At 38.4% G+C, this 24,913-nt stretch overlaps 1 protein-coding gene across 1 annotated transcript; it reads right to left on the bottom strand.

Annotated features, from left to right (window-relative positions):
- Positions 1–217: 217 nt before the first annotated feature.
- On the bottom strand, positions 218–24,913 carry MFSD9 (major facilitator superfamily domain containing 9). Its single transcript, XM_036756801.1, has 6 exons — positions 24,677–24,913; positions 19,226–19,313; positions 15,864–15,907; positions 10,193–10,322; positions 5,732–5,941; positions 218–3,798 (listed from the first exon to the last, which is right to left on the bottom strand). The coding sequence occupies exons 1-6, from the start codon at positions 24,812–24,814 to the stop codon at positions 3,002–3,004; spliced, it is 1,407 nt and encodes a 468-aa protein (XP_036612696.1). The 5' UTR covers positions 24,815–24,913; the 3' UTR covers positions 218–3,001.

The following is a 24,913-nucleotide window of genomic DNA, read 5'->3' as shown; positions in this document are numbered from 1 at the left end:
ACTAAGCGCACTATTATCATCTATGATGCCAGGTACTCTTCTATAAGCATTAAACTGGTCCTTAATATTCAGATCATGCGTTGGTTATTATGGAAAGTTATAGGAGTAGAGGGCTTGTTCTGGACTGGTGGGAAGGTAATAAATATAAAAAAACTACAGTTGTAAGAAAATGGCAAAAAAAGAATACTGGGAAGGGAAGAATGGCACTTTCTTTAGATTCTTTTTCACATTAATAGTTTATTGTGTCTTAAGAAGTCAATATTAACTTGTAGTCATTCAGGACAAAAAAAACAATAAAAACTTTAATATTAGGTAGCATCAGTTGGCATCTCCCTGAGAACATATACCACAAACCCTCCAAGTCCTTAATGGATTACCATGTAAGAAACATCTTAAGAAAACATCCATCTAAAAGTCATGTAAAATCCATATTAATTAAAGAGTAAAAATATTGCAGTGGCGTACCGAAGGAACATTTCACTTTATCTGCAGAACAAAGAATGCTAGTCTTGGAGTCAAGAACACATGAATTTGAATCCTGCCTAACATAGTTAGCTGTGTGAACCTGGGCAAGTTATTTAACCTATTTCCTTATGTGTAAAACGGGTATAGCAGCACCTACCTCAAAGGATGAGGTATGAAATGAGATAACGCATGGAAAGTGCTTTGCAAACTTTAAAGTGCTATCTAATTGCTAGTTATTTTTATCCATAAACAAAAGTCAAACTCTGAATCTCTCTGCTCTTATCTATTTTATAACTCTTAATAATGATATAATTTTGCTTTATGCATCATAACAGTATCATAAATATTATAGGATGCTGACTTCAGATATGGCTAAAATCAATTGCTGTGAATAAAAATATGCCTAAATTTGAAATTCCCATTGGAAGAGCTGTATTTTTATTTGTCTGGGGCAAGAAGATAACCACACACAGTGTGTTCAGTATTTCTATTTCACAGCCCTCTCCCCTTAACCTTTCTATCACACATCTCATCTCTCCAACCTTTACTGTATGTAACTGTCCTCTTGCTTATGGATCTTAGAATTGTAAATCCAGAACTGGGAGGGAGCTTAGGAGCTTACATTTTGTCTAATTTTTTCATTTTACAGATGAGAAAGGTGAGGCCCAGAGAGAATAAGTCATATAGAGAGTAAATTGGCAGAGCTGGGATTTAAAATTAGGGCTTATGATTATAAATTGTTCATTCTCTCCACTGTACTACATTGCTTCCCATCTGGTCCTCTGTTTTCTCATCTGAAAAATGATAGATTTGGACTAGTGACACCTGAGATTCCCTCCAGTTTTAAATCCATGATGCTATGCTCTCTTCTCCCATTAAGACTATAAGTAACCTAAAACAGTCTTTATCTTTCCCACAGAACCAAACAGTCCTGTGTATCTAGAAGGTGCTTCATAAATACTTATGGAATTTAATTATTACAGTTTAACTTGTTCAGTTCAATAACAAGTGATTTATTCAACTGCATCCTTACAGTAGAAGAAAATGGAAAAACTTCCAACCTACAAAATATTATCTTTTCATCTTCATCATGAGTATTATCTCCTTTCTGAAAAGAAATTCTGTACTTAAGCAAATTGTTTTGGGGAAATGCACTTTCTAGGTGGGTTTATTAAGATGTTTGTTGGGAAGTGCCTGTTGTAGAAAAAATGTATCTATCCATCTATCTATCTTTAAACTAGGCCTGGGATTTCATCAGTGTAAGAAGCTCCATCTCCCAATGAAAACAGGCACTGATTGCAACTTATAATCTTAGAGAGTTGTCAGACATCAATGGGGTTAAGTGGTTTCCCATAGGTCACAGTGAGTATCTCTTGAACTTTTCAAACCATGAATTTGAACATATATTTTATAAATGTGTACAAGTGCCAACTATGATCTGCATCAATCTCTTGGCATACCTCAGTCTTAAGGTCAATCTTGGGCTCCTAAGTAGTACATACACAAGTGTAATTTAAATCTGCCATACAGACATTAGGGCTAGGAGAGGTTGTCATTTTCCCACACAAGGGGATCATGTGTAACAAGCAGATTTTCAAAATAATCTTAAGGTTCTTTTATACCATTCAATAACATAGGTGAAATGGGACATCTCACTTGATGACACTACTTTGTTATTAATAGTTTCCTTAACTTACTTGAGGTGATATTCTCTTCCCCAAGTTATGCTGCAACACAGGAATACAGAATTTCAGGTAAGATTCACCTTGGCTGACCTTCAGCCCTTTTAGTCAAGTCCTGAGGGAAACCTCTGGCAGTAAGGGTAAAGATAAAACCTAACACATACGGGACAGGATCAAACAATCTATATAACCCTTCACATTTCAACAGCAAGAGCTGATAAAATTCTAAATACCACTTAGTGTAAACAGAATTTTAGGAAAATCTCCAAATTCAAATAAGGATAAGTCAGTCTATTTAAAAGATAACAAATTGGTTAACGGAAGTTGTCAAGTTCTTTAAAATCTACATGGAAGGGACAACCTGCATAAATACCCCAATGGTATAAGGACATCATTGCTATCCACCCAATTTTAAATGTTTTTCTGAAAGTACAATTTTGTTTTCATTTAGTGGGCAAGTCCTAGTAGCTACTTCCATTCTTCCAAGTACCCTGCTTGTATGCATTCTACCAACATGCTCCTAAGCTCAACAGCTCCTATCTTATTTCCTTTAAAAATGTTAACCCCATTGGCATAACCAGCAGATGAAACTTTTAGGTACACATCTCATACCTATCTTCCTTCTGGTGAATGCTTTCTCGGAACCATGAGTATCAACATTCCTGTTTTGGCTTCTGATTTTAGAGCAGCTGTATCTGTGGAAATCAGATCCTCTTCCCTTGTTTTCACAGCACCTTTTTCTTTAAAGGTGTGTTATTCTTCTATGAGATACTGTCACAGTGCCCTTAATAATTATTGCATTTGCCCCTGGCTCATTCACCACATATTTAACTTCTCTTTTAATGGAAATTGTCCTATTGGCTTTTCAGCTTAACATTTTGATCATTACTGTAACGAGGTTTGTTTAAAACCATTATGAGGACACCCAATAAAGCTAATGCTGCTCCTAAACCTGGGGGACCACAGGGACTGAACTCTTGGACGACTCCTGAGAGGAGAGGGGCAATGATACGACCCACAGCTGTCACGGATTGGCCCAGGCCTATAAGAGTTCCGCTAGCCTGAGTCCCGCCCACAGTTAGCTGAAGATCTGTGATGCAGATCCTGCCTATAGCAGTAGAAAAGGATAAAAAAGTGGAGCAGAAAATGACCACCCATATGCTGAGTGCTGTGGAGTAAAGCAGCAATAGCACACAGGTGAAGGTACTCGAGTGTAACAGAATGGTATAGGTGTTGTGTTTATAGAGTCTCATTACTGGTCCTAGAACAAAACCCGCCAACACTCCCAGGGCACTACTGTAGCTGATAATATACCCAGTCAGCCTGGGTTTCATCCCAAAGCGCTCCTCGATTGCCAGAACAAAGTTACTGTGGTACAGCATGACAGCCAGAGACATCAGGAAGCGCACTGAAAAGATGTCCCACATTTCAGAAAATATCACATTCTTAATATCTCTTAACACAGACACAATTTGAATCCACAGCTGCCAAGTCATTGCCTGAGGTGTGATGGCACCATTAGTTGCTGGAGTCTCCTGCAACTTGTTTTTTGTCTTTTTCAGGAGGTGTGAAGGAGGTCTGTTGCTGGTTTGCAGGTTATTTTTCCTCCTACTCAAGTTTGTGTCATTCCATGGAAATATCCAGACAAGACCTGTTAATACAGGGCAAGAACATAAGTGTACTTCTGTCCTCAGATGCTAAAAAGCTACTTCTCTAACACTGCTCAACTGTGTTTGTCAAAATGGTTGAGGTAACTTCTACAGACCCTTCCTTCTACTCTCTGTCTGAGCCTATGTCAAGAACCCCCAGTTGATCTCCTTGCTTCAACCCATTTCCTACACAGCTGCTAGAAATGATCTCAGCTGAGGTTCAGGGACTATGAGTAATTTACAAGGATCTAATGAGCATCAGAAGCAGAATTTAAACTCAGGCCTTCCTTAGCCTAACTCAGCACTATATTCACTATTCCACTGAAATAATTAAAGAATGCATTTGGCTTATTATTTACATTATTCTTTCTGTAATCATTATTTACTGTTATTAATAATAATAAAAGGAGAGGGTTGGACTAAAAAAAAATGATCTCCTCAAACAAAATGTTGACCATTCATCCCCCTGCTTGAGAACTTTCAAATGGCCTCTTATTTCTCATTATCTCAAATCTAAATTGTGCTTTCTGTTCGAGGCTTTTCATTAACTGATCTCACTTCTCTTCAGCTCCCCTCTACTCCCAACAAGCTACTTTCTTTGCCTCTTCAATTTAACAAGCTACTCCATGCTGACTCTGGTTGGTTATACATTCCATTCCTATCACCTGAACTTAACCTATCCCCTGATCTTCAGCCATTACTGTCCACATACTGCACCTCCTTCAAAAACCCAACCCACCACAAACCTACTCTGCCAATCTTTCCTTGACTAATCTGACTTGACAACTTAAAATGTAGTTCTTAACTATATTGCTTTGCCTTTGCAGGGATTTGGTATTGCTTTATATTATTCTCATATATTTGCACACATGTATGTTGTTTTTCCAGCTATATCATAAGCTGTAAGGATATCTATTTTTAACATTTCTCCATTGTGCTCTGCACACAGTAGGTGTGAAATAAAATGTATGAATTTTTAACAGTTTGGGAAAGGCATTAGGATCCAAAGTCATATGTATGGCACCAGAATAGGAAATAGGCTACAGCTTAAACATTTATTGCATAATTCCAACAGAAAACTCACCCTATAAGAAAGTGGTAAGAGGCCCTCTCGAGTTTTTCCACTTATTTATATTTAAAGGGGTTCTCCAAGACTTTCATGGAATGAAGATTTCAGGAGGAATATGAAGGAACTCAGCATGATCATTGATGGACTAAAAGGAAAAGATCATTCCAGGCACTTGGACCATGGAAAAAGACATAGGCATAGATATGAAGGACAGGAAAAAAAAGCCTAAATAGGATACTCAAGCAATAAGGTTGATTACGGCAAAAGATATAGTTAGTAGACTACAAGAAGTGGATGATAGTATAGTTGTGGTAGTTGGGTCAGAGAGTTGTAGCATTTCATATAAGAGAGTAATAGTAATATGCTTTACTAGCGTATTTACTTAGTGACCAGGCAAAAGACATACAGAGGAACTTCGTTTGGAATAAGATAAAATGAATGGCATACAATTTAATGAAAAAAATAAAAGTAAGGTCCTCAAATCACCTTTTTTATCAACTGCTCTGATGCTATTCCTTCCCTGTATCATGGATATGTGATGTCCTATGTGAGATATATGACATCTTATAAATGAGAAAATACACTGATAATCCATAAACAAGGCATATGCTTGAAGTAATTTTTCTGGCCATGGTGATGGATTTGTCCTGATGCATTTACACTCTTTCTGGGTTTCCCATGTGCCATGCATTTGTAGGGGAGCTGATAGAGCTTAAAGGTAAAGTTTCTGACTATGAACCACACAACAAAGCAGGGATCAAACTCATGATCTTGGCCTCGTGACAGCTAAAAATTCTCACAATGTATAGTGGACCAACATTAACTGCAAATAAATTGACTTATCTTGTGGTCAAATCACAACTTACCAGCATTCAGAATGAAGATAGAGAAACAGATGAAGGATGTTATATAAAATCCACCTTCTAACTCAGTAAGATATCCACCGACCATAGGACCCAAGATAAAACCCACACTCGATGCTGTATTCAGTTTCCCTAATACCAGTGGGCGCTCTCTGTCTAAAACCAGATCCGAAAGAAGAGCTCTTGAGATTGAGAGCGTGTGCTTGAATATACCTACAGGTTGAGAAGAAGAATGGTTTAGTACATTTCCCAAAATGAAAGCATTTCATTTCCTGTCCTGTATTTAATCTAAATTACCACAAAATATTCGACTTTCAAATAGCAAACATATATATATGGTTAAGAATTTCTGGCTAGGTTTCATTTCTATGAATACAATATCTGTATTTAATTAGAAAAAAATGAAATATTCATGAAAAAGGATAGAAAACCTTCTTCTACCATATGAGTGAAGCATGCTAATTTAACAATACATAATAAAATACAGGTGCGCTTTTAACACTAATGTTTACCAGAACAATTTCTGGCAAGCCTTTAAAGCATTTGGAATGTACAGATTTAAGAACTACAACGAACTTTGGCTGAAAAGTTCTTTACATGGAAAAGGCAAGGCTATGTAAGATTTGCAGCTTCCCCTTCAAAAGAGAACATGGTTTCTGGAAGGGCCTTTGGTAATTCTAGCTGCCCTGCCTTGGCCCTAACTAGGACTGGAATGAACCCACAATCCTCTTTATCTCCCACACTGCTGAAATCAATTCCCTGAATGTTCTGGTGGGTGCAGTGTTACTCGTTCCTTGTCAAGATGGAAAAGGTACTCAACAGATTTGGAAATAAATGACCTGGGTTTGAAACTGGATTCTGCTGCTTACTACTTATGTTACACTTCAGTAACTGCTTATCTCTGTGCTGTTTCCCTCTTTCATCTACCTTTCAGCTTTCCTCATCTGTAAAATGAGGGTGTTGGCCCTCTAAGGTCCTGTACCATTTTAAATCCCATGTTCCATGAGTAGTTTCTGCTCCTGACATGAAATAGGAAAAGGACCTTTGAAGAAAACAATTTGTGGTCTTTGCTCAGACCCTCTCCTTCTCCTGAGTTCTGACCACTGGTACTGCCTTGGGCTCACAGCTCTAGAGCAGGAAGGCACCTCAGGGGCCATCTAATCCAATTCCATTATTTTATCTTTGAGGAAACTGAGGCCCAGGAAAGTTCAGGGACTTGTGCCAAGGCCACAGAGCTAGTAAATGGCAGAAGTGGGATTTGAACCCGGATCCTCAAATGCAGAGCCAGTGTCCTTTCCCCGTACCACCGTGCCTCCATAAAAGTGCATGACCTCCTGCGTGACTTCTTGCCTTTTGCCCCATCCCACAAAAAGTGAAAAACTGAAGACTCAGACCCGTCTGAATTCCCTACTCTGTGCCAGGCCTGTCCTGACCTCAGGTAATGATGGTGCCCACAATCCTTTCTCTTGATTTTGCCTTCCAGACACCTCTAATTAAATGTACGCTTCTGCCCTCTGACTCTGCCACCACCCTAGTGTAGGCCCTCCTTACCTGATAGACACCTGGACTACTACAATAGCCTGTTGGGTCATCTCCCTGCCTAAAGTCACTCCCCACCCTACTCCATGCTTCACTCTTCTGCCAAAGTGACTTAGCAAAGTGGCAGTAAAACAAGCACAGGTCACATCACCTCCCTACTCAATAAAATCAATAAGTGTTTCAGGGTCGAGTATAAAATGCTCTGGTGGGCTTTTAAAGTCCTTCACAACCTGACCCCAAATATTTCAGTCTTCTATTGATACTGGTCTCCTTGCTGTTCCTTGTACGCATTACCTCTCCTAACTCCATGCATTTTCCTTGGTTGTCCCACATGCGTAGAATGCTTTTCCTCTTCCTCTCTGCCTGCTGTCTTACTTGCTATTCCTTCAACACTTGGCCTAAATCCCTATTAACTACTACCTTCTTTTTCTGAGATAACCTCCAATGTACCCTGTATAAATCCTATATGTACACTGTTTGCAAGTGGTATACTCCATTAGAATGTGAGCTAATTAAGGCAGGGGCTGTTTTTATCTTTCTTTATATTCCCAGCTACAAGATGCAATACTAAAATTATCTTTCCAGACCAATTGCATATTAATCCCTCTTCATTCCAGACAAATGGGCCTATTTTCTGTTCCCTGGATACAACATTCCATGTCCTGCCTTCTATGTCTATGAATAGCCTGTCCCCATGCCTAGAATATTCTCGCTCTTACCTCAGTCTCAATCCCTTTATCTGCTCAGCTCATGTGCCTCCTATAAAAGGTCTTTCCTGATTCCCTTAGTTAACAGTGCCCCCCCATCCATTCTCACAAGGGGCAGCGAGGTGGTACAGTGGATAGAGTGCCAGGCCTAGGTCCAGAACGACTCTTCTTCCTGAGTTCAAATCTGACCTCAGATACTTACTAGCTGTGTGACCCTGGGAAAGTCACTTAACCCTGTTTACCTCACTTTTCTCATCTGTAAAATGAGCTGGAGGAAGAAGCCACTCTCTTTACCAAGAAAACCCCAAATGGGGTCATGAAGAGTCAGACTCAACTGAAAAACTCTAAAACAACAATAACAACCATCCCCACAAACAATCTTGTAATTTATATTTATGTGTGTATATATTGTTTTCTCCCCCATACTCTCCTCACCCCCTGCTCATGCAAAGAATTTCAGTTTTTTGAAGACAGGGATTGTTTTTTTTTTCTTTGCAGTCCTAGTTACTAGACCAGTGTCTAGAATATCAGCAGGACTTAAATAATGCTTGCTGAATTAAACTAAATTGAATTAAAAAGATGAATTCCTCTTGGATCTGGAAGAGCTGGGCTATAGAAGGAAACATATGTAAGCAAACCAGAGGTGACATCACTTTCCTTGTGTTGTCTGTATGTGGTGGAATGGTGGGAGGGAAGGGATAAGTAGCATATATTTAAAATCCAAGACCAGAAGTAAAACTTTGCAAAGGAATTCCCTACCACAATATCTGGGAGTGCTCTTGTCATGCACTCTATTTCCATGGGATGCCAAGCACTGCAGCAGTAGCTTGGATATTAAAGGACATTTATCTAGGGGTACCAATATAGTACCACGATATTACCTCTACTCATAATACATTGATTTCACATTTATAAATGAAATCATGAACAAAAAAGGAATATCCTCTAGGGTAATTTGAGGTAGGAACCTAGTCCCTGGTTTATGCTGCACTTCTATTTACTTGTAGTAATATCAAAAATTTCTTACAGAATTATGGGAAATGTTTCATATAAATTATTATAAACTTAATCAGTATGCAGAAATTATGGATACATGATAAAAATAAAAAGAAATGAACTCAGTTTGCTTATCCCCTATTATCATACCTCCTCCATCCTCATATCCCAACACACACACAGTTTTCTTAAGCAAGTGAGGTTGCAAGATAAAGACAAAAATATATTTATGGAAAGTGAAAATAGAGTTTTGGCATAATATATTTCATTGACCACTGTAATAGAATGCTGTGCTAAAACTGTTTATTGAGCTACACTCATTCTTTAATGAGTGAAACTGAAACCTGATGATTTCAAAGAAATGTAATTTATGCTCCATTTAATCCAGGTTGCAACCAGTTTTCCAAATATAGTAAAAAAGGAAACCCTGAATATGAGAGAGTTAAAATTTGTCTTGGAGAAATGAAATAAAAAAAAAGACATCCTCACTAGAATTAGCTACCCTCAGGCAAAGTTTGGTCTAAGACAGGGGTGTTAAACATTTATGTGTTTGTGTCACAGACCCCTTTTTCCAGTCTGGTAATGCCTATGGATCCCTTCTTAGAATAAAGTTTTTAATGCATAAAATGGAATATATAGGATTATTAAAAAACCAAGTATATTGAAATGTAATTATCAAAATATTTTTTAAAAGTTCACAGATCCCAAGTTAAGAACCTCTGGTCTAAGGGATTAAAAGGAACTAAGTACTGACATGGAAAACTAATCTTTGGTCCTCTATATCCATTTTCAACAACAGAAACTAATAATAGTTGAGTTTAGAGAGGTTTAAAGCTGAACACGAGCCATACCAGTGGACCTATGCTTGAAGCTCCATGGCTCAGCTAGGAACCTAGAAACTCCTGAAGAAGTGGGTTATCTTCTACAGATGCCTGGGACAGAGTTGCCCATACCAGATGTTGAGCCAATACAGGTTCACTTAAATCCTAGGCAACAGCACCAGGAGACAGATAGGTATGATGCAGTAATCCGAGACTGAATTGGCTCTCTTCAAACAGAAGTATGTGGCTTATGAGGCAAAAACACAGAAACAAAGACAAGAGCAGGTAAGATTAGGACCTATGGGGATACAAACAATATGGACAGAAGAAAACTCTCAGCAGCGCCATCTAGAGGAGGAGGAGGAGGGGGAGAGACAACATGGAATATACAAGAAACTCACCAACAGGAATTCTAGCGATGGCAACTAACAGGAGACTGGTGGATATGCCCAGGAGGAAATAACCTAGAGCACTGAGCAGAATACACACAAGTAACGAATACTGTCTTCCCACTACATCACTCCAGTAGCCCTGTAAGAGGTTCGAAAACTTTAAATACACATATGTATATTTGTACATATAAATATGGTATGTATATATGTTTTTATGAGCATTTATTAACTCTCTCCCCACTCCCAGACCCCAGCGTATAATTAAAATGAAAAAGCAACCAACCCCCTTCCCCCCCACAAACAAACAAATAAAAACACCTCATAACAAATATGCATAGTGCTGTCTAACAGATTCCTACATTGGCCATATCTAAAAATTTGTCTTTCTATATCTTAAGTTCATCACCTCTCTTGCAGGGGGTGGGTGATGTGATTAATCTTCAGTCTTCTGGATTTATGATTTATCCTTGCATTAATCAGAGTTTCAAAATTGTTTTTCTCGGTTGTTGTCAATGTATAAATTGTTCTCTTCTTGATCACTCTGCATCAGTTATTGAGGTATTTCCCGTGTCTTCTGAAGTCATCCATTTTGTCAATTCTTACAATTCACAAAATAATATCCCATTGCATTCATATAACATTATTTAGTTAGACATTCCCCAATATGTGGCCAAATCCTTAGTTTCTCTTAGTTTGGGGCCACCATGAAATGAGCTGCTGTACAAATTTTTGTATATACAGGTCCTTTTTCCTTTTTATTTGATCTTTTCGGGATACAGGCTTAATGGCATCAATGGGTCAAAGGGTATGGACAGGTTAGTAACTTTGAAAGCATAGTTCCAAATTGCTTTTCGGAATGGCTGAACCAATTCACAACTCCACCAACAATGCACAAGTGTGAGGCATGCAAACTTTACCCAATATAAATAAATGATCATTTAGACATATTTTGCCCCTGGAAATTGTGTTGATAGTGTTCTTTCTGTATAAAGAAGCACATGTCTTTTGTGGAGATTTTTCTTTCTGTATAAAGAAGCACATGTCTTTTGTGGTTGGGTGATCTGAGGGAAAGCTTAGAAAAACTTAGACTTAAGATTCTAAGACTTTCAATAAATCTGTGGGAAAAACTTAATGTTCCCTATACCATGGCTTCTATATCAGTCTTTAATATTTATAAAATGGGCAGAAACAATTATTACTAGGAAAAAATGACAAATATCCAAAAAGGATCTTATAGATAAAAACAGTAATACAAAAATTTGTGACTGAATGATTCATGAGGCCTGCTCCGGTGGGTGCATAGGCACATGCCACCTAACATCACTAACCAGCAGTTAGTTAATGCCTTAGGAAAAGATGATAACTTCCTGGTAGAGACAATAGGGCCTAATGGAAAGAACGGCGGATTTGGAGTTAGAGGACATTAAAAATCAAGCTCTGCCACTTACAAGCTGTGTGACATTAAGCAAGTCACTTCACTCCTGTGGGCATCAGGTTCCTTAAACATAAAATGAAGGCGTTAGACTAGATGAATTTTGAAGTCACTTTCAGCTTGAAATCCTACGATGTTTGGGAGAGAGTTACAAGGTAGGTGCTGTCTCACAGAAGTGTGTGTAACCTGGCTGAAGGGAGAGCTGTCTGGTCAGAGAATGTTAGGCAGGTGGGGATAGGCAGGAATCAGCTGATCTGCTAAAGGATCGAGAAACCTTTGAATGACTTTTTTTAATAGTTAATTGGGAATTTGGTAACACATTAATGATGTTATTGTGAAAAGATGTGAGTTAGGGCAAATATCTTCAGGGTATGCCTGTGTTACAATAAATAAACAACTTCTTTCCTGAAAACAGTCATTTCCAACTACTAATTTGATATGGTTAGGAAGTTACTAACCTAAATTTTATAATATTGTCTTTGTACTTGCATCCAAAGGATATACATTATTAATATAATAGTTAAGACCTGAGTTCAAGTTCCCCCCATGACACATAGGTGTGTAACAATGGGCACATCCTTTAACCTCTCAGTAACCCAGACATCTAAGATTATGAGTTTCAGAGAAGTCATTAGATATTTGCCCTGGTCCAGGGAGTTACCTCAAGGGATACTCCTAAACTAATTAAATTAAAAGCCTGGATCTTGCCCCCACCCCATACCAAAAAAAGTAAAAATAACATGTATATTTTTACTTTTTTTAAAAAAATAGGCTTTTCAGAAATAAAATATTGTTCTGGAAATTTCCATTAATCAATATTCTTTAAGTTATTTATTGGTTTAAAAATTAAATTGGTAATTTCTATGAACAAGGTATTCTTAAAGGAAAACACTGACTAATTAGAGACAATTCTGTTGTAGTACGAAGAACACTGGATTTTAAATCAAAACTTTGATTCAAGTTCTGGTTATCACCTTTACTAGCTGTGTAGCCTTGGGTAAGTTATTAAACTTCTCTGGCCTTCAGTTTCTCCAAGCTGACCTTAAAGTTTCTCAAGTTTTAGCAGTTATGATTCTAAATACAATTATTTAAAATGAAGTCATAGGCCAATTAAACAAAAAGTAAACTTTGGAGAAAAAAAAAGAAGGGGACAGATTTAAGAGGGTCTGTTTTTGTTGTTCAGCTGTGTCTGACTTTTCATGATCCCATCTAGGGTTTTCTTGGCAAAGGTACTACAGTAGTTTGCCATTTCCTTCTCCAGATCATTTGACAGATCAGGAAACTGAGGTAAACAGGGTTATGTGACTTGCCCAGGGTCACACAACTACTAAGTGTCTGAGGTCAGATTTGAACTCTGGAAGCTGAGTCTTCCTAGTTCTAGGCCCAGCACTCTTATCTCCTGTGCCACCTCGTTGCCCACCTACACTAAACTATAGTTCAAATTCTTGTCTCACATGAAAGTGAAATATTACATGGAATCCTTGAAGGGAGAGCATTATTCTTCTATCATAAACTTGACACTTTAGTCTATATACCTGCTTTCAGAACACTGAAGAACTCCTTAATCAAATGAATTCTTATATGAGTACACTTCATTTAAATTCTATAAGGTGTAGAAATTCACATTTATTCACCAGTAAAATTAAATTAGAGGTTACCAAATTTGTTTTATAAAAGGAGTAATAAGGATTCTTTCAATACCAAACTTTCTTGGTGTCTTTAAAATAGGATTAGATTTTAAAAACTGATTTACACTTATTATTTTAGGAACATATCTATCACTTATAGCTGTTCAATAAACATTTGTCTACCAAACTGACCACTTTAATTGAATTCAATGGTCATGCAACTGGTAAGAATATCTTTTTTACTGAAAATGGTCAACCATTTGACTAAACTGACTGGTTATTTGGGCATATGCGCAGAGTTCGAGAGAATAAGTATGCCTAAAAAGTGGATCTCACACAGAACTTTGTATCAGAAAAAACTCCTATGAAGTAAGTGGGAAAGTAGTAACTCCATGTATTTAAAAAATACTTGCTTTCAAATCCTCAAAAGTAAGGTTTGTGATTTAAATGAGAAAGTGATGTTAAATGATTAAAATGAGAAAGTCTTGTCTTCAGATCATGTTCTACATCCAAATGTTTAGAAATTCACCTAGACTTTCTTTAGGGAGACACTGTTCTGCTTTTAGAAAAAATAATACCCATTGCTACTGTCTTAGGATATAGGAGTTTAAGATCCCATTAGAGGCAGACATGCTTATTTCATTATTTTACCACATCAGCTGGATTGTCAAAGAAGAACTCAGAATGTGCTTCATGCATGAATATTTTAAAAGACCTAAGATTTCATTCCCATGGATACTTCTTCCAACGATGCAGAATGTCTTTTTAGATGATCTTTATCAGTTTCACCTGGTGGCCAACCCTCTGGTAGTGTGTCTTTCTGAATTTAGCTAGGCTGGTCCTCAGCTCACCGATACAAAGTCTGTCACAGGCCATTACCTGAAGTTTTTCCAGCTTGGTATGACCTGACAGAGCTTTTGTGCTCTGCTGGGATAGCCTTCAACAGTCTCCATCATCAAATTTATTTGCTACAGTTGTAAAATTATAATAGAAACCCAAAGGTCACCTCTATGCTATAATGAGACAGAAAAGAAAGGCTTTAGCTATGTATATTTTAGGCACATCTAATTTTTTTTCAAATTAATCTAAATTTCCTTTTTTTAATACTAATCCTTACCCTTTCTCCAACTCCTAAGGAAAAGTCAGGTTACAAATTACATTTCTCTGTAGGTTGACTATCAAAATTATTTTTTAAATCTTTCACTTTCCTTTTACATGTTCATATTTCCCTTGATAGACAGTTTCTGTCCATTTCCCCAGTTTATGAAAAACTTAATCAGGGATGTTAAAATGCAAATCTCTAGTGGAAAAGGTGAACATATCTAAAGCAGGTTGGAGTGTTAATTTCTGACATAATGAAGATAGCTAGGGGTTATGGGACCATGCAATTTGAAAAGCATCCTTCTAATAATGTGTCCAGTATGCTAATCATGCAAAATGTTTCCATGAGACTTGAAGATCATAAAACACACTTGAATGGACTGGGGTGTGAGGTCAAAGGACAAAGAAAGACAGATCCAGCTCTGCTCAAACTGTTCCTTTAACTGGTTCAACACTGATAATGGTCAATAAAAATCTGGGATACCGTATCTTCAGTGATTTGATTTATGAGCAAAGGTTCTTTACTAGAGTCATATAATAAAGTCAATCAATCAACCAACAAGCATTTATTAAGTGCACACTGCGTGCCAGGTACTGTGCTAGGGAACCAAAAGGAAAAATGAAGTTATCTCTACTCTCAAGGAGTTTAAATTAGATTGTTGTTGAGTTGTTTTTCAGTTGTGCCTGCCTCTTTGTGACCCCATTCGGGGTTTTCTTGGTAAAGATGCTGGAGTGGTTTGCCATTTCCTTCTCCAGCTCATTTTACAGGTGAGGAACTAAGGCAAACAGGGTTAAGTGAGTTGCCCAGGATCACACACCTAGCAAATGTCTGAGGCCAGATCTGAACTCAGGAAAATGAGTCTTCCTGGCTCTAGGCCTGGCACTCTAGGCACTGTGCCACCTAGCTGCCCCACAAATTATATTAGGGGAGATAAAATAAATGTGTGTGTATGTGTATATATGTGCATGTGTATCTATCTATCTAGATTGCTACATAGAGATAGAAATACAGAGATAGATATAACTTAAATAAGTGGCTCTAAATATCGAACAGAATAGATTTTGAGCCACTAGACAGCCACTAGAATAGAAACCTGCATATACATATATGTACACATAATATACATATTCATAAATACATACACATGCATATAGATGCATACGGATACATACACACTACACACTGCATGAATATCACAGAAGTCTGGTTAATATGTCAGCCATCATGAGCAAGATTTTGACTTTTGAGATATAGTTCAGAGTATTTAATTTTAGCATGAGTCCTAATATTCCAGGAAGATTTGATGACTTATTAATTTAGATTTTTAAAAAGAACAGTAATGATTTATATTACACATTAAACTAATTACCTGTGTCTTTTTTGTGAACATGATTTTTTTTAAAGTTTCATAAACAGTCATCATTGTTTACTGTACCAATGGACAACTGGCCTCAACTCATCAACAGCTACACGAATATGTTTCAAAAGCTGCAATGGTACAAATGAAGGTAAACTTACCACTACTGCGCTAGAAAAGAGCTGTAGAACACCATAGAGGGACCCTGAAATAAAATACAGCAACAGTATAAATCAAGGAGGCCCAGACTCATCATAGAGCTGATTTAACCAATGAGAGATCAATGGGAAGTGTACCAACAAAAACGGTATGATTACTAAATATAATTTAGGACAAGCAGAAGAAGCAGAAGGGCGTGGGGGCTCAGACTAAAAGAATGGCACAATCATGATGCTTGAACAGTGAGATGGAAAAATTCTGAAGGAAGGAGTTGAAGGAGTGCAGCGAAGAGTAAAAATTCCTGAATTTGGAAGAGGATTTTTAGCATGTTGGGCAATATGAAAACTCTGCTACATGTAATTATTTTAGAGTTGCTGGGCTTTGTATAAAAATCCCTACCTGAGTGATCAACTTGAGCAAAAGGGGTTTTTTTACAGACATTTTATTCCTCATTGTGAATTCAAATCATGGCAGTGTATGAGGTTTGAAAAAAATTTAAAAAAAAATTCTGTACTGTCACAGTAACCATTACCGATGCCAAAAGCCTCTTATTCCTACCTGCAGGTCCTTAGTAATATTATTGCTATATTAACCTATTTTGTGATTCTGAAATGAATGGCTTCTGTATGTTTTTTGCTTGGGGGGAAGTAGGGTGAGGGTGCGGGTCTGTATTCTCCTTACGTCTAGAGGTTTTCCTCTTCCAGCTTAACATTCCCTCATTAATAGTGAGTTATCCCTGGGCTGGTTAGATAAGGCCAGCTGGACATTTCCAACACTTAGCAACAAAGTGAGGACATGACTGCTGATAGGGATCTGGCAAGGGAAGAGCTAAGAAAGACTTTCTGGTTGGGATAAACCTGATAGATACTTGGTAACAAGGAGATACTTAAAACATGTCGAGGAAATGGAAAACTAGATCTGACATACTTTAATCATTTTCCACCCTTCCACCCCACTACTATAATCCTATCACTCAATGTACATATTTCTGAGGATAACATCTATATCTTGTCTCTTACATTAGATTGTAAAGCCCTATGGCATCTACTCTTTAAATCTATTCTGAGCATCATGGGCCACTAGAAGTCACAGATATATACCTCTCCTCTTCACTAAGGCCAAACCCTCTCTCTATGCCTTTGGTTCTATTCTCTCTAGTCTCCTATACAAGGCTGCTTCAGCAGACTTTTCCCCTTCTCTCTCTTTCATCTTCAACCACTCCCACTCCACTGCTCTTTCCAAAGCATCTGCAAATAAGCTCAATTCTTCACATTAAAAAAAAAAATCTTGTTCGTATACTCCATGACTATCCCACCTTTCTCCAAGCTTTCACTGTTTACATCTGCAGCCTTCACTTCTTTACCATTTGTTCTCATTCCCTGAAATTTGGTTTCTGCATCCAAATGATCTACTGATACTGCTCTTTAAGATCACCTCTCAATTGCCAGATTTACCCCAAAGTGGTAAACTGGTATACGTTCTTCTTGACCCACCCCATCCTCAGCATTTAATACTATTGACCACCCTCTCTAACTGGATCCTTCATACTTTAGATTCAGAGATTCTCTTGGTTCTCCTACCCCTCTGGCACAGGTCCTCCTGACATCTTTTATTTTAATCCCAATAAATTATCTCTGAACCCTCTGAGTTGGCTGCTAGATTAAAATATACCTTTATACTAAGTCTCAACAATTCTACCGGAACCTTATATTTCCACATTTATTTCAGTTTCTACTTCCAGAGTCTGATTACCATCTACATGCAACAGCTTTTCAACAAGTTTTTCTGCTTCTATTTTTCTCCTCTTTCTTCATACTTCTGCCACAGTCGTCATCATTGTCATCATCGTCACCACCACCATCACCACTACTACCACCATCACCATCACTATCCTGTGTCTTCTCATGTCATTGCTCAGAAATCTTCAGGAGATTCCTACTAATTACTGAGTAAAGCTCAAAATCTTTTGCCTGGCATTCAAGGACTTCTCCTGTTACCATCTGCTATCACACAATTTATATTTTAATAAGCTTTCATTGGTATTATTTGTTTTTATATCTATAGATTTCCTGCTCTATTCCCCCCCTTACCTTCTTCCAGACAACCATTGTGTATATAACAAAGATTTTTTAAGGAGAAGAGAAAAACAAATCAAAACTGGTCAATATTTCAAAAATATATTTAATGTTCTATACCTGTGGACTTCCATCTCTGCAAAGGAGTGAGGGAAAATGTCCAGACAACTTCTATTACCCCCTTTTAGGCATCTTATACTCCACCCAAACTAGAGTAATCTCTATTTCCCAAATATGTCATTTGATTCCCAACACCTAAAATCTACCCTTTACTTCTTTTTACCTGTGGAAATCCTACTCTTCAAAGCCCAATTCAAATGCCACCTTTTTCAAGACTTCCTTGACCCTCTGTTATCAAAAAGAAACTTAGACCTTAGGGAGCTCAGAACACATAAAGCACTTAGCTTTTGCAACTCTAACATATTTAGAATATAATAATATGCATTAAATATGTCCATGTCTGAACAACTGAGCAGTATAGAAGACAAAGAGGCTTCTGACTCAGGAACGGGGCTCAAATCGTGAGTCTAACATGCTGGCTGTATGACTCAGGGCATAGTGCCCTCGTAACTCTGTAAGACTATACATTGCAGAGAAAGTGCTAACCTGAATTGGTAGAATGAATTTCCTCAACTGTGAAGAAGCTAGGTGGCACAATGGATAGAGTGCTGAGTCTGGAGTCAGTATGACTTGAGTAGAAATCTGGCTTCAGACACATACTAGATGAATGATCCTGGTCAAGTAACTTAATCCCTTTCTGCCTGAGTTTCCTTGACGACAAAATAGGTTACTGTGAGGATTAAATGAGATAGTTGTGAAGCACTTAGTATGGTGCCTAGTATATAGTGTGCACTCAATAAATGCTTGTTCCTTTCGATTACACAGTCCCCAAGAGAATTCTCTGTAACAGTGAAATCATAGGTACTGTCCCTATCCTTCTCTATATATGTGTCTTAACCTTCTCCCAAATTGAAAGCCCTAGGAGGACAGGGATCGAGTATTATCTAAACCGTGTATCTTCCCCAAGGTCTAAGACAATGCTTTATCCACAATTCAATATCTTTTGGGCTGAATTATTAAATTGAAAACACAGTTCTACGCATTATATATACTCAACAAACACTTGATGAACAGCTTAACCACCAAACTAGAGAAAGATAGGATAAACTTACTCCAGGATCATGTATCTTTAAACATCTCTGAGAAATGATATTTTTGCTATTCAGCTGTTGAATAGCAATGATTCATAATCTACACTTGTTTTTAGTTTATTAATTTACATCACTTACCTACTACTCCTGCGGTAGTTGGGCTTGCTCCAAGGGATTTGATATGAACACTTAACAAAGGAACTACCATGCTTACACCAAAAAAATCCTAAAAGAAAATAGATGATACTTTCATTAATTAGAAGAATGTTAGAATTTGAGAGGTTTTGGAATTGCAGATCCTATACTAGGTAAAGTCCCTTCTCTTTTTATTCCATATACAACATCTGCTGTTTCTAACAAAATGCCAATTTTTCACTCATAACTCTTTTGAGATACCACTAACATTGCTCATGAAATTTGCAATTTGTAAATGACAGATTTGCCATGTCCTATAATGCACTCTACCTTCAAGTCTGTCTAACTTTCTTCTTTCATAAACAAAGAACACCATTATCATTCACTGGGAATGTATTTTAAAAGTATCCCAAAAGAAAGATAGCATTGACATAGTGCTTACAATAAAAAGGGAGGGAGGGTTGCAAGCAGAGCTTCCCTCTTCCTACTTCTGTCTTTTTCCTCACTAAAGGAAAAGAATATAGAATGAGGGGATATGAGATTAAACCAGAGAAGACGGTGCTGTACCCAGAAGTAACCAAGGCTTGCAACTCTCTAAATAAGGCATGAAGTCTTACCTTGGGTATTTCAGGTATAAAGTATCCACCTTCAGGAGACATCAACCCATGAAGGACTTTGCCAGCTCTACCATCAGATAAGGACTCTTACCACTGAACACTCCTTCCTTACAAAGGATATTTTAATGCAAGGTCTGCCTCTTGATCATGTGCCATGGTACTCTCTTGTCATTCCAGACTGATTGTTTTCTTTGTGGCTAAGTGTAGCACTTGTATAATAAATCATCTCTACTTTCTTGTTGAAAAAAATGCCATAACGACTAACTGAAATGCAAAGTTTTCTTATTCTATAAGAAATAATTCCCACTTCACTTTGAACCCCAAATAATAATAATAATTGAAATTACACAGCCCCTTCTCTCATTTGTTCTTCACAACAACACTGTAAAATAGTGAAGACAGTTATTGTTATCATTTGTATTTACTAGGTGATGAAATTGGGCCTCAGAGATGATAATCCCTTGTTCAGGGTTAAAGAACTATAAAAATGTCAGACAGGAACCTGTATCCCAAGTACAGTACCTTATCCTTACACTCCACATTATACAACACCATCTCTCCAACATTCTGCCCAGGGCAATGAAGGGACCTTGGTTAATAATTTGGGTTGAGAGAGCAGCTTCAAGAATGTGTGATCTTGGACAAGTGACTTAGCCTCCTCAGACCACAGAATATTCTTTCTGTCTGGATAATCTACAGGTTGGCAATTTCATTCTTGAATATTCAGAAAACGAATTTATGTTGGGACATGTCCCAACATTTTAAGTCCACACTAGGAATATTATATAAGACCCTAGGAATTTAAGAGTTTTGCCAGTCACCTATTAACAGACTAAATCTGCCTCTCTTCATTGCTATCCATTATTCCTATTTCTAAGAGGGGATCAAACAGAACAAATCTTGTGGCCCTTCAAAAACATCCAAGGTTGCCTTGACTACAAATATAGTACTTTTTCCACAACAGCACTCTACCTAGCATTAACAGTAGATTCCATAGCAGTTCTCCTTTACCCTAAAATTCTTAAATTCCCCAAATTTTATATAAAGTTCCCCAAATGGACTTAAAATGTTGTTTGGATGTGTCAGCAAATAATTTTCTGAATATCCAATGATGAAGTATCAACTTATAGATGATGTGAATTTCTTACTCAGTGGAAAAAGAATGCAATTCGTATTTGGAAACCTTAGGTTCAAGGCCTGACTGAATTACTTACTCTGTGATTTTAGGCAAATCATTTATTTCTTTGAGCTTCAATTTTGTCACCTATAGAATGGATATAACTCTTGTATTACCAATCACACAGGGTTTGTTTCAAATAAAGTCATTTTCATAAATCAAACATTATCAAACATGATCTAGTACTACTGACGGCCTTTTTGTTCTTTCACTACTCATCAAAACTCAAATTTTTAAAAGCAATTTATTATATAAACTCAAACTCAAGATTAATTCATCCTAGGAATGCATTCCAAATCATGTCAGCTCCAGTTACCCAATGCTGATGGAATACTATAATATATTGCTAAGATTAGGATGAGCAAAATACTTGCCTGAGGCTGAACAAAATCAGCCCCAATATTTTCAAGATCAAAAAGAGTTGACTTGTAACTACTCCCACTTTTGACCAGCCTAACAGGAGGGAAGAGCAGATGATCTTACTGCAAATCAATTATTCCTGGGTTGGTGGAAGGAAATGAAGAACTTAAATGAGGATACTACTGTGAGGAAAGGGAGAATAATGGAGTCATAACAAGGAGGCAACATATGGGAAAAGGATGAGGTCCTAAGTAGCAAATTTTCAGACCAAAGGATTATCTTCTTGCTAGGGCATCCTCCTCCAGGGATACATAACCTTAGGTTACAAGTTACTAATAGTAAGTAGAGAGACAATAATAGGCTTTTTCCTAACCCTCCTCCAGCACTGTTTACAGAAATTCCAATGCATAAAAAGTAGAGAAAATCAGAACAAGAACTGGCAAAAGGCATCCTAAGGGAGACTGGGATCAGCCTCCAAATCTAATCTGCAAATTGCCTACCAGATTTCAAGTAAATTCCTTGAAGACAAGAGTAGTATTTTACTTATCTTTGTGTTTTAGACAGTGTCTTGTAGAAATGAGGCGCTCAGTAAATATTTCTTTAAATGATCAAATAAGTGGCATTTACTGAAGTTGTACCCTAAGAAAAATTAAGCCCTGGAACCTTGACAAGTTCCCCCAAGACTTAGGCTTTGTCGGTAGGTCGTTTTTCTGTCACGTCTGACCCTTTGTGACCCCATTGGGGGTTTTCCTGGCGAAGATACTGGAGTGGTTTGTCATTTCCTTCTCCAGCTCATTTTACAGATGAGGCAAACAGGGATAAGTGACTTGCCCAGGGTCACAAAGCTAGTAAGCGTCTGAGCCTGGATTTGAACTTGGGAAGATCTCCTGAGTCTACGCCCAGGGTTGTATACACTGCACCAGCTGGCAATGACTACAAAATACCGAATCCTAAATACCAAATAACAACTTCCCATTTTCAGTCCAGCCTGCAAGGAAATTATTGACTCTACTGTTTATAAAAATTAAAAAAAAATTCTCTTATTCTATTGGGAAATCAAATCCAGGTCTCCACAAATTATGGATTAATTTAAGGACATGTGGCTCTTCTTTTAACTGATGGAAAGGTTTTTGAATTTAGACAAAGTTATAAAGCATTTAAATGTTAAAAATTGTCTTGCAGCAGGGAGACCACTGACAGTGCAGTCAAAAGTCATGGGTTCAAACATGACCTCTGATGGTTATTAATTGTACGAGCTACGTGCGGGATGACAAACACGGGAATCAAAAGTTTGGAGTCTGAGTCCAAGATCATAAAAGTTCTTTATTCCTTTTGCTCCGCTCCTCCTTTCAAACTCTTGTGAAAATCAATGCTGAAAAGTAAATATGTTAAATAAATAAATTTAAATTAAAAAAAATAAAAAATAAATTATTTTAAATAATAAAAAAAAATTCTTTATTCTTTCTCATGCGAAAGGGCACAGCACCCACTGATTGCTTAAGCCGCCAAATCCCGGGAGTACCACATGTGGAAGCTCTCAGGCTTCTTTTGTCCTAATCCTAACCCCACCTCTAACTCCTGTCCTACCTCACCATTGGCTGGTGAGGGGGGGACGCTCCCGGTCTTCTTACTAATATCTAACTAATGGGCGCAAAAGAGTTTCTATCCTTCATTACCATAATTATTCGTAACTAATCTGTACCCTATCAGAGGACAGTGGTTTTGCAAAACCTCATTATGCATTTCCTGTTACCAAATTTGGGAGTAACCAATCAGAAGAGGACTATTGAGGTTCAGTTTCGGTTTCGTTTCATCATTTCAGGGGAAATCACGTGTTTCTCAGGAAATGAAACTGAAACCGAACTAGTTGGCAAATGTAGCGGAGAGAGAGAGAAGAATGTAAGAGTGTATTAGTGAGCGAACTTCACTGTGCACCGTCTCTCACACCTAGAGCAAGTCAACCAGTTAATTAGCAAACAATCAGTACCTAGTATGTGCCTGGCATAGTGCTAGGTACTGGGGATAACAAGTGCAAAAAAATGAAATAATCTCTACTTGAAATGAGCTTACATTTTAATGAGGGAGACAAGCACATATAAAAACAGAAAATAAGAAGGGAATAAACATAATTATATACAAAGTACTTTAGGGTGGGGGGGAGGTACTCTCAGTTGGAGGGATCAAAAAAGGCTTTATGCAGAAGACAACGCTTGAGTTTTGTCTTAAAGGAGAGGAGTGATTCTACAAGGAAGATTAAGGAAGCCCTATATTTCACATGCAAGAAGGCCAGGGCAAAGGTCCGAAAGGAGATGGGAGTGTCCTCTACACGGAACAAAGATAACTGGTTGGCTACATTGAAGATACGTTGTGATGGACTTTAAAAACTAAACTAAATAGTTTATATTTCATCGTAGGGCACAGGTTTTTAAACGGGTCCTTTCATTTTTTGAATCACTATTTCAATATAACTTGTTATTTATTTTGGCAAACACTGCCCAATTACATTTAAATCTAATTTGGGTCTCATTTGGTAGGAGTTTGGCTGTTTTTTTTTGTTTGTTTCTTCTCTTTTTTTGTCAGCCTGGGGTTTGACACCTCTGAACGACCTCGCATTCCCCTTACGAGCTCTTGCACTATGATCCCATGGTCTCTGATATGGAGATAATCCAGGGCAAGGCTTCCCTCTGACCTGCCTTGCCTGGTGGAGTTTCCACACTCGGAACCATCTCTGCATGTGGTTAGTTATGGTTTTTGCTGTTGTTCAGTCGTGTCAGACTTTTCCTTACCCCACTTGGGGTTTTCTGGGCAAAGATACTGGAGTGGTTTGCCATTTTCTTCTCCAGCTCATTTTACGGACGAGGAAACAAACAGGGTTACGTGCTTTGCCCAGGGTCACACAGCTAGGAAGTGTCTGAGGCCGGATTTGAACTCGCGTCTTTATAACGCCAGGCCCAGCGTTTTGTCCACTGGGCCACCTAGTTGACAGCTGTGAAGTCACTTGGGAAACAGCGGTGGCCCTCTCCCCACAAAGCGTATATTGGCGTGGTTCGCTGCATCGCCTCTCGGGCACCCCGGCCTCCTACGACTCCTTAATCACCGAGTGCTGGGACTTGCTGAGCTTAAAGGCAGGTGTGTGGGGAGGGTGGCAGGGAGGGCATGGAGAGGGGGAGGGCATCGCGGTGAAATGAAAAGCTGTTGGGAGCCCCGCGGCGCACGCTCTGCTCCCTCCCTTCTCCCCCAGGCTCCGCAGCTGCGGCTCCGCTTGCGCCCCGCACTTGGAGCCGCCCTCCCCAGACTCACCAGGAAGCCCACCAGGTAGAGGTAATGCGAGAGTCTGCTGAGCCGGCGGCAGGACTGAGCCGAGGTCCCCGCCTCCTCTGCTCCCGGTCCTCCGCAGGCCGGGGCTCTGCTCCGGGAGCAGCCGCCCCCATCCTCCATCCAGAGAGGACCCCAGCCCCGGGTGCGGAACGAGGCGGGCGGATGCGGCTGTGGCCCGGGGCAGCCTCTGGCCAAGAAGAGGGTCAGGCTGATCCGCCC

The sequence above is a fragment of the Trichosurus vulpecula genome, chromosome 4, assembly GCF_011100635.1.
Source record: "Trichosurus vulpecula isolate mTriVul1 chromosome 4, mTriVul1.pri, whole genome shotgun sequence".
NCBI lineage: Eukaryota > Metazoa > Chordata > Mammalia > Diprotodontia > Phalangeridae > Trichosurus > Trichosurus vulpecula.
Note: the sequence above shows the minus strand (reverse complement) of the source record. Positions and strands in the feature narration are given on the sequence as shown.

Coding starts and splice junctions, on each gene's coding strand:
- MFSD9 (XM_036756801.1), bottom strand. CDS start 24,814: ATGGAGGATGGGGGCGGCTGCTCCCGGAGCAGAGCCCCGGCCTGCGGA. Junction 19,314..24,676: donor TCTACCTGGTGGGCTTCCTG/GTGAGTCTGGGG, acceptor ATTTTCTTTTAG/GATTTTTTTGGTGTAAGCAT. Junction 5,942..10,192: donor CATCGCTAGAATTCCTGTTG/GTGAGTTTCTTG, acceptor CTCAACCTGTAG/GTATATTCAAGCACACGCTC.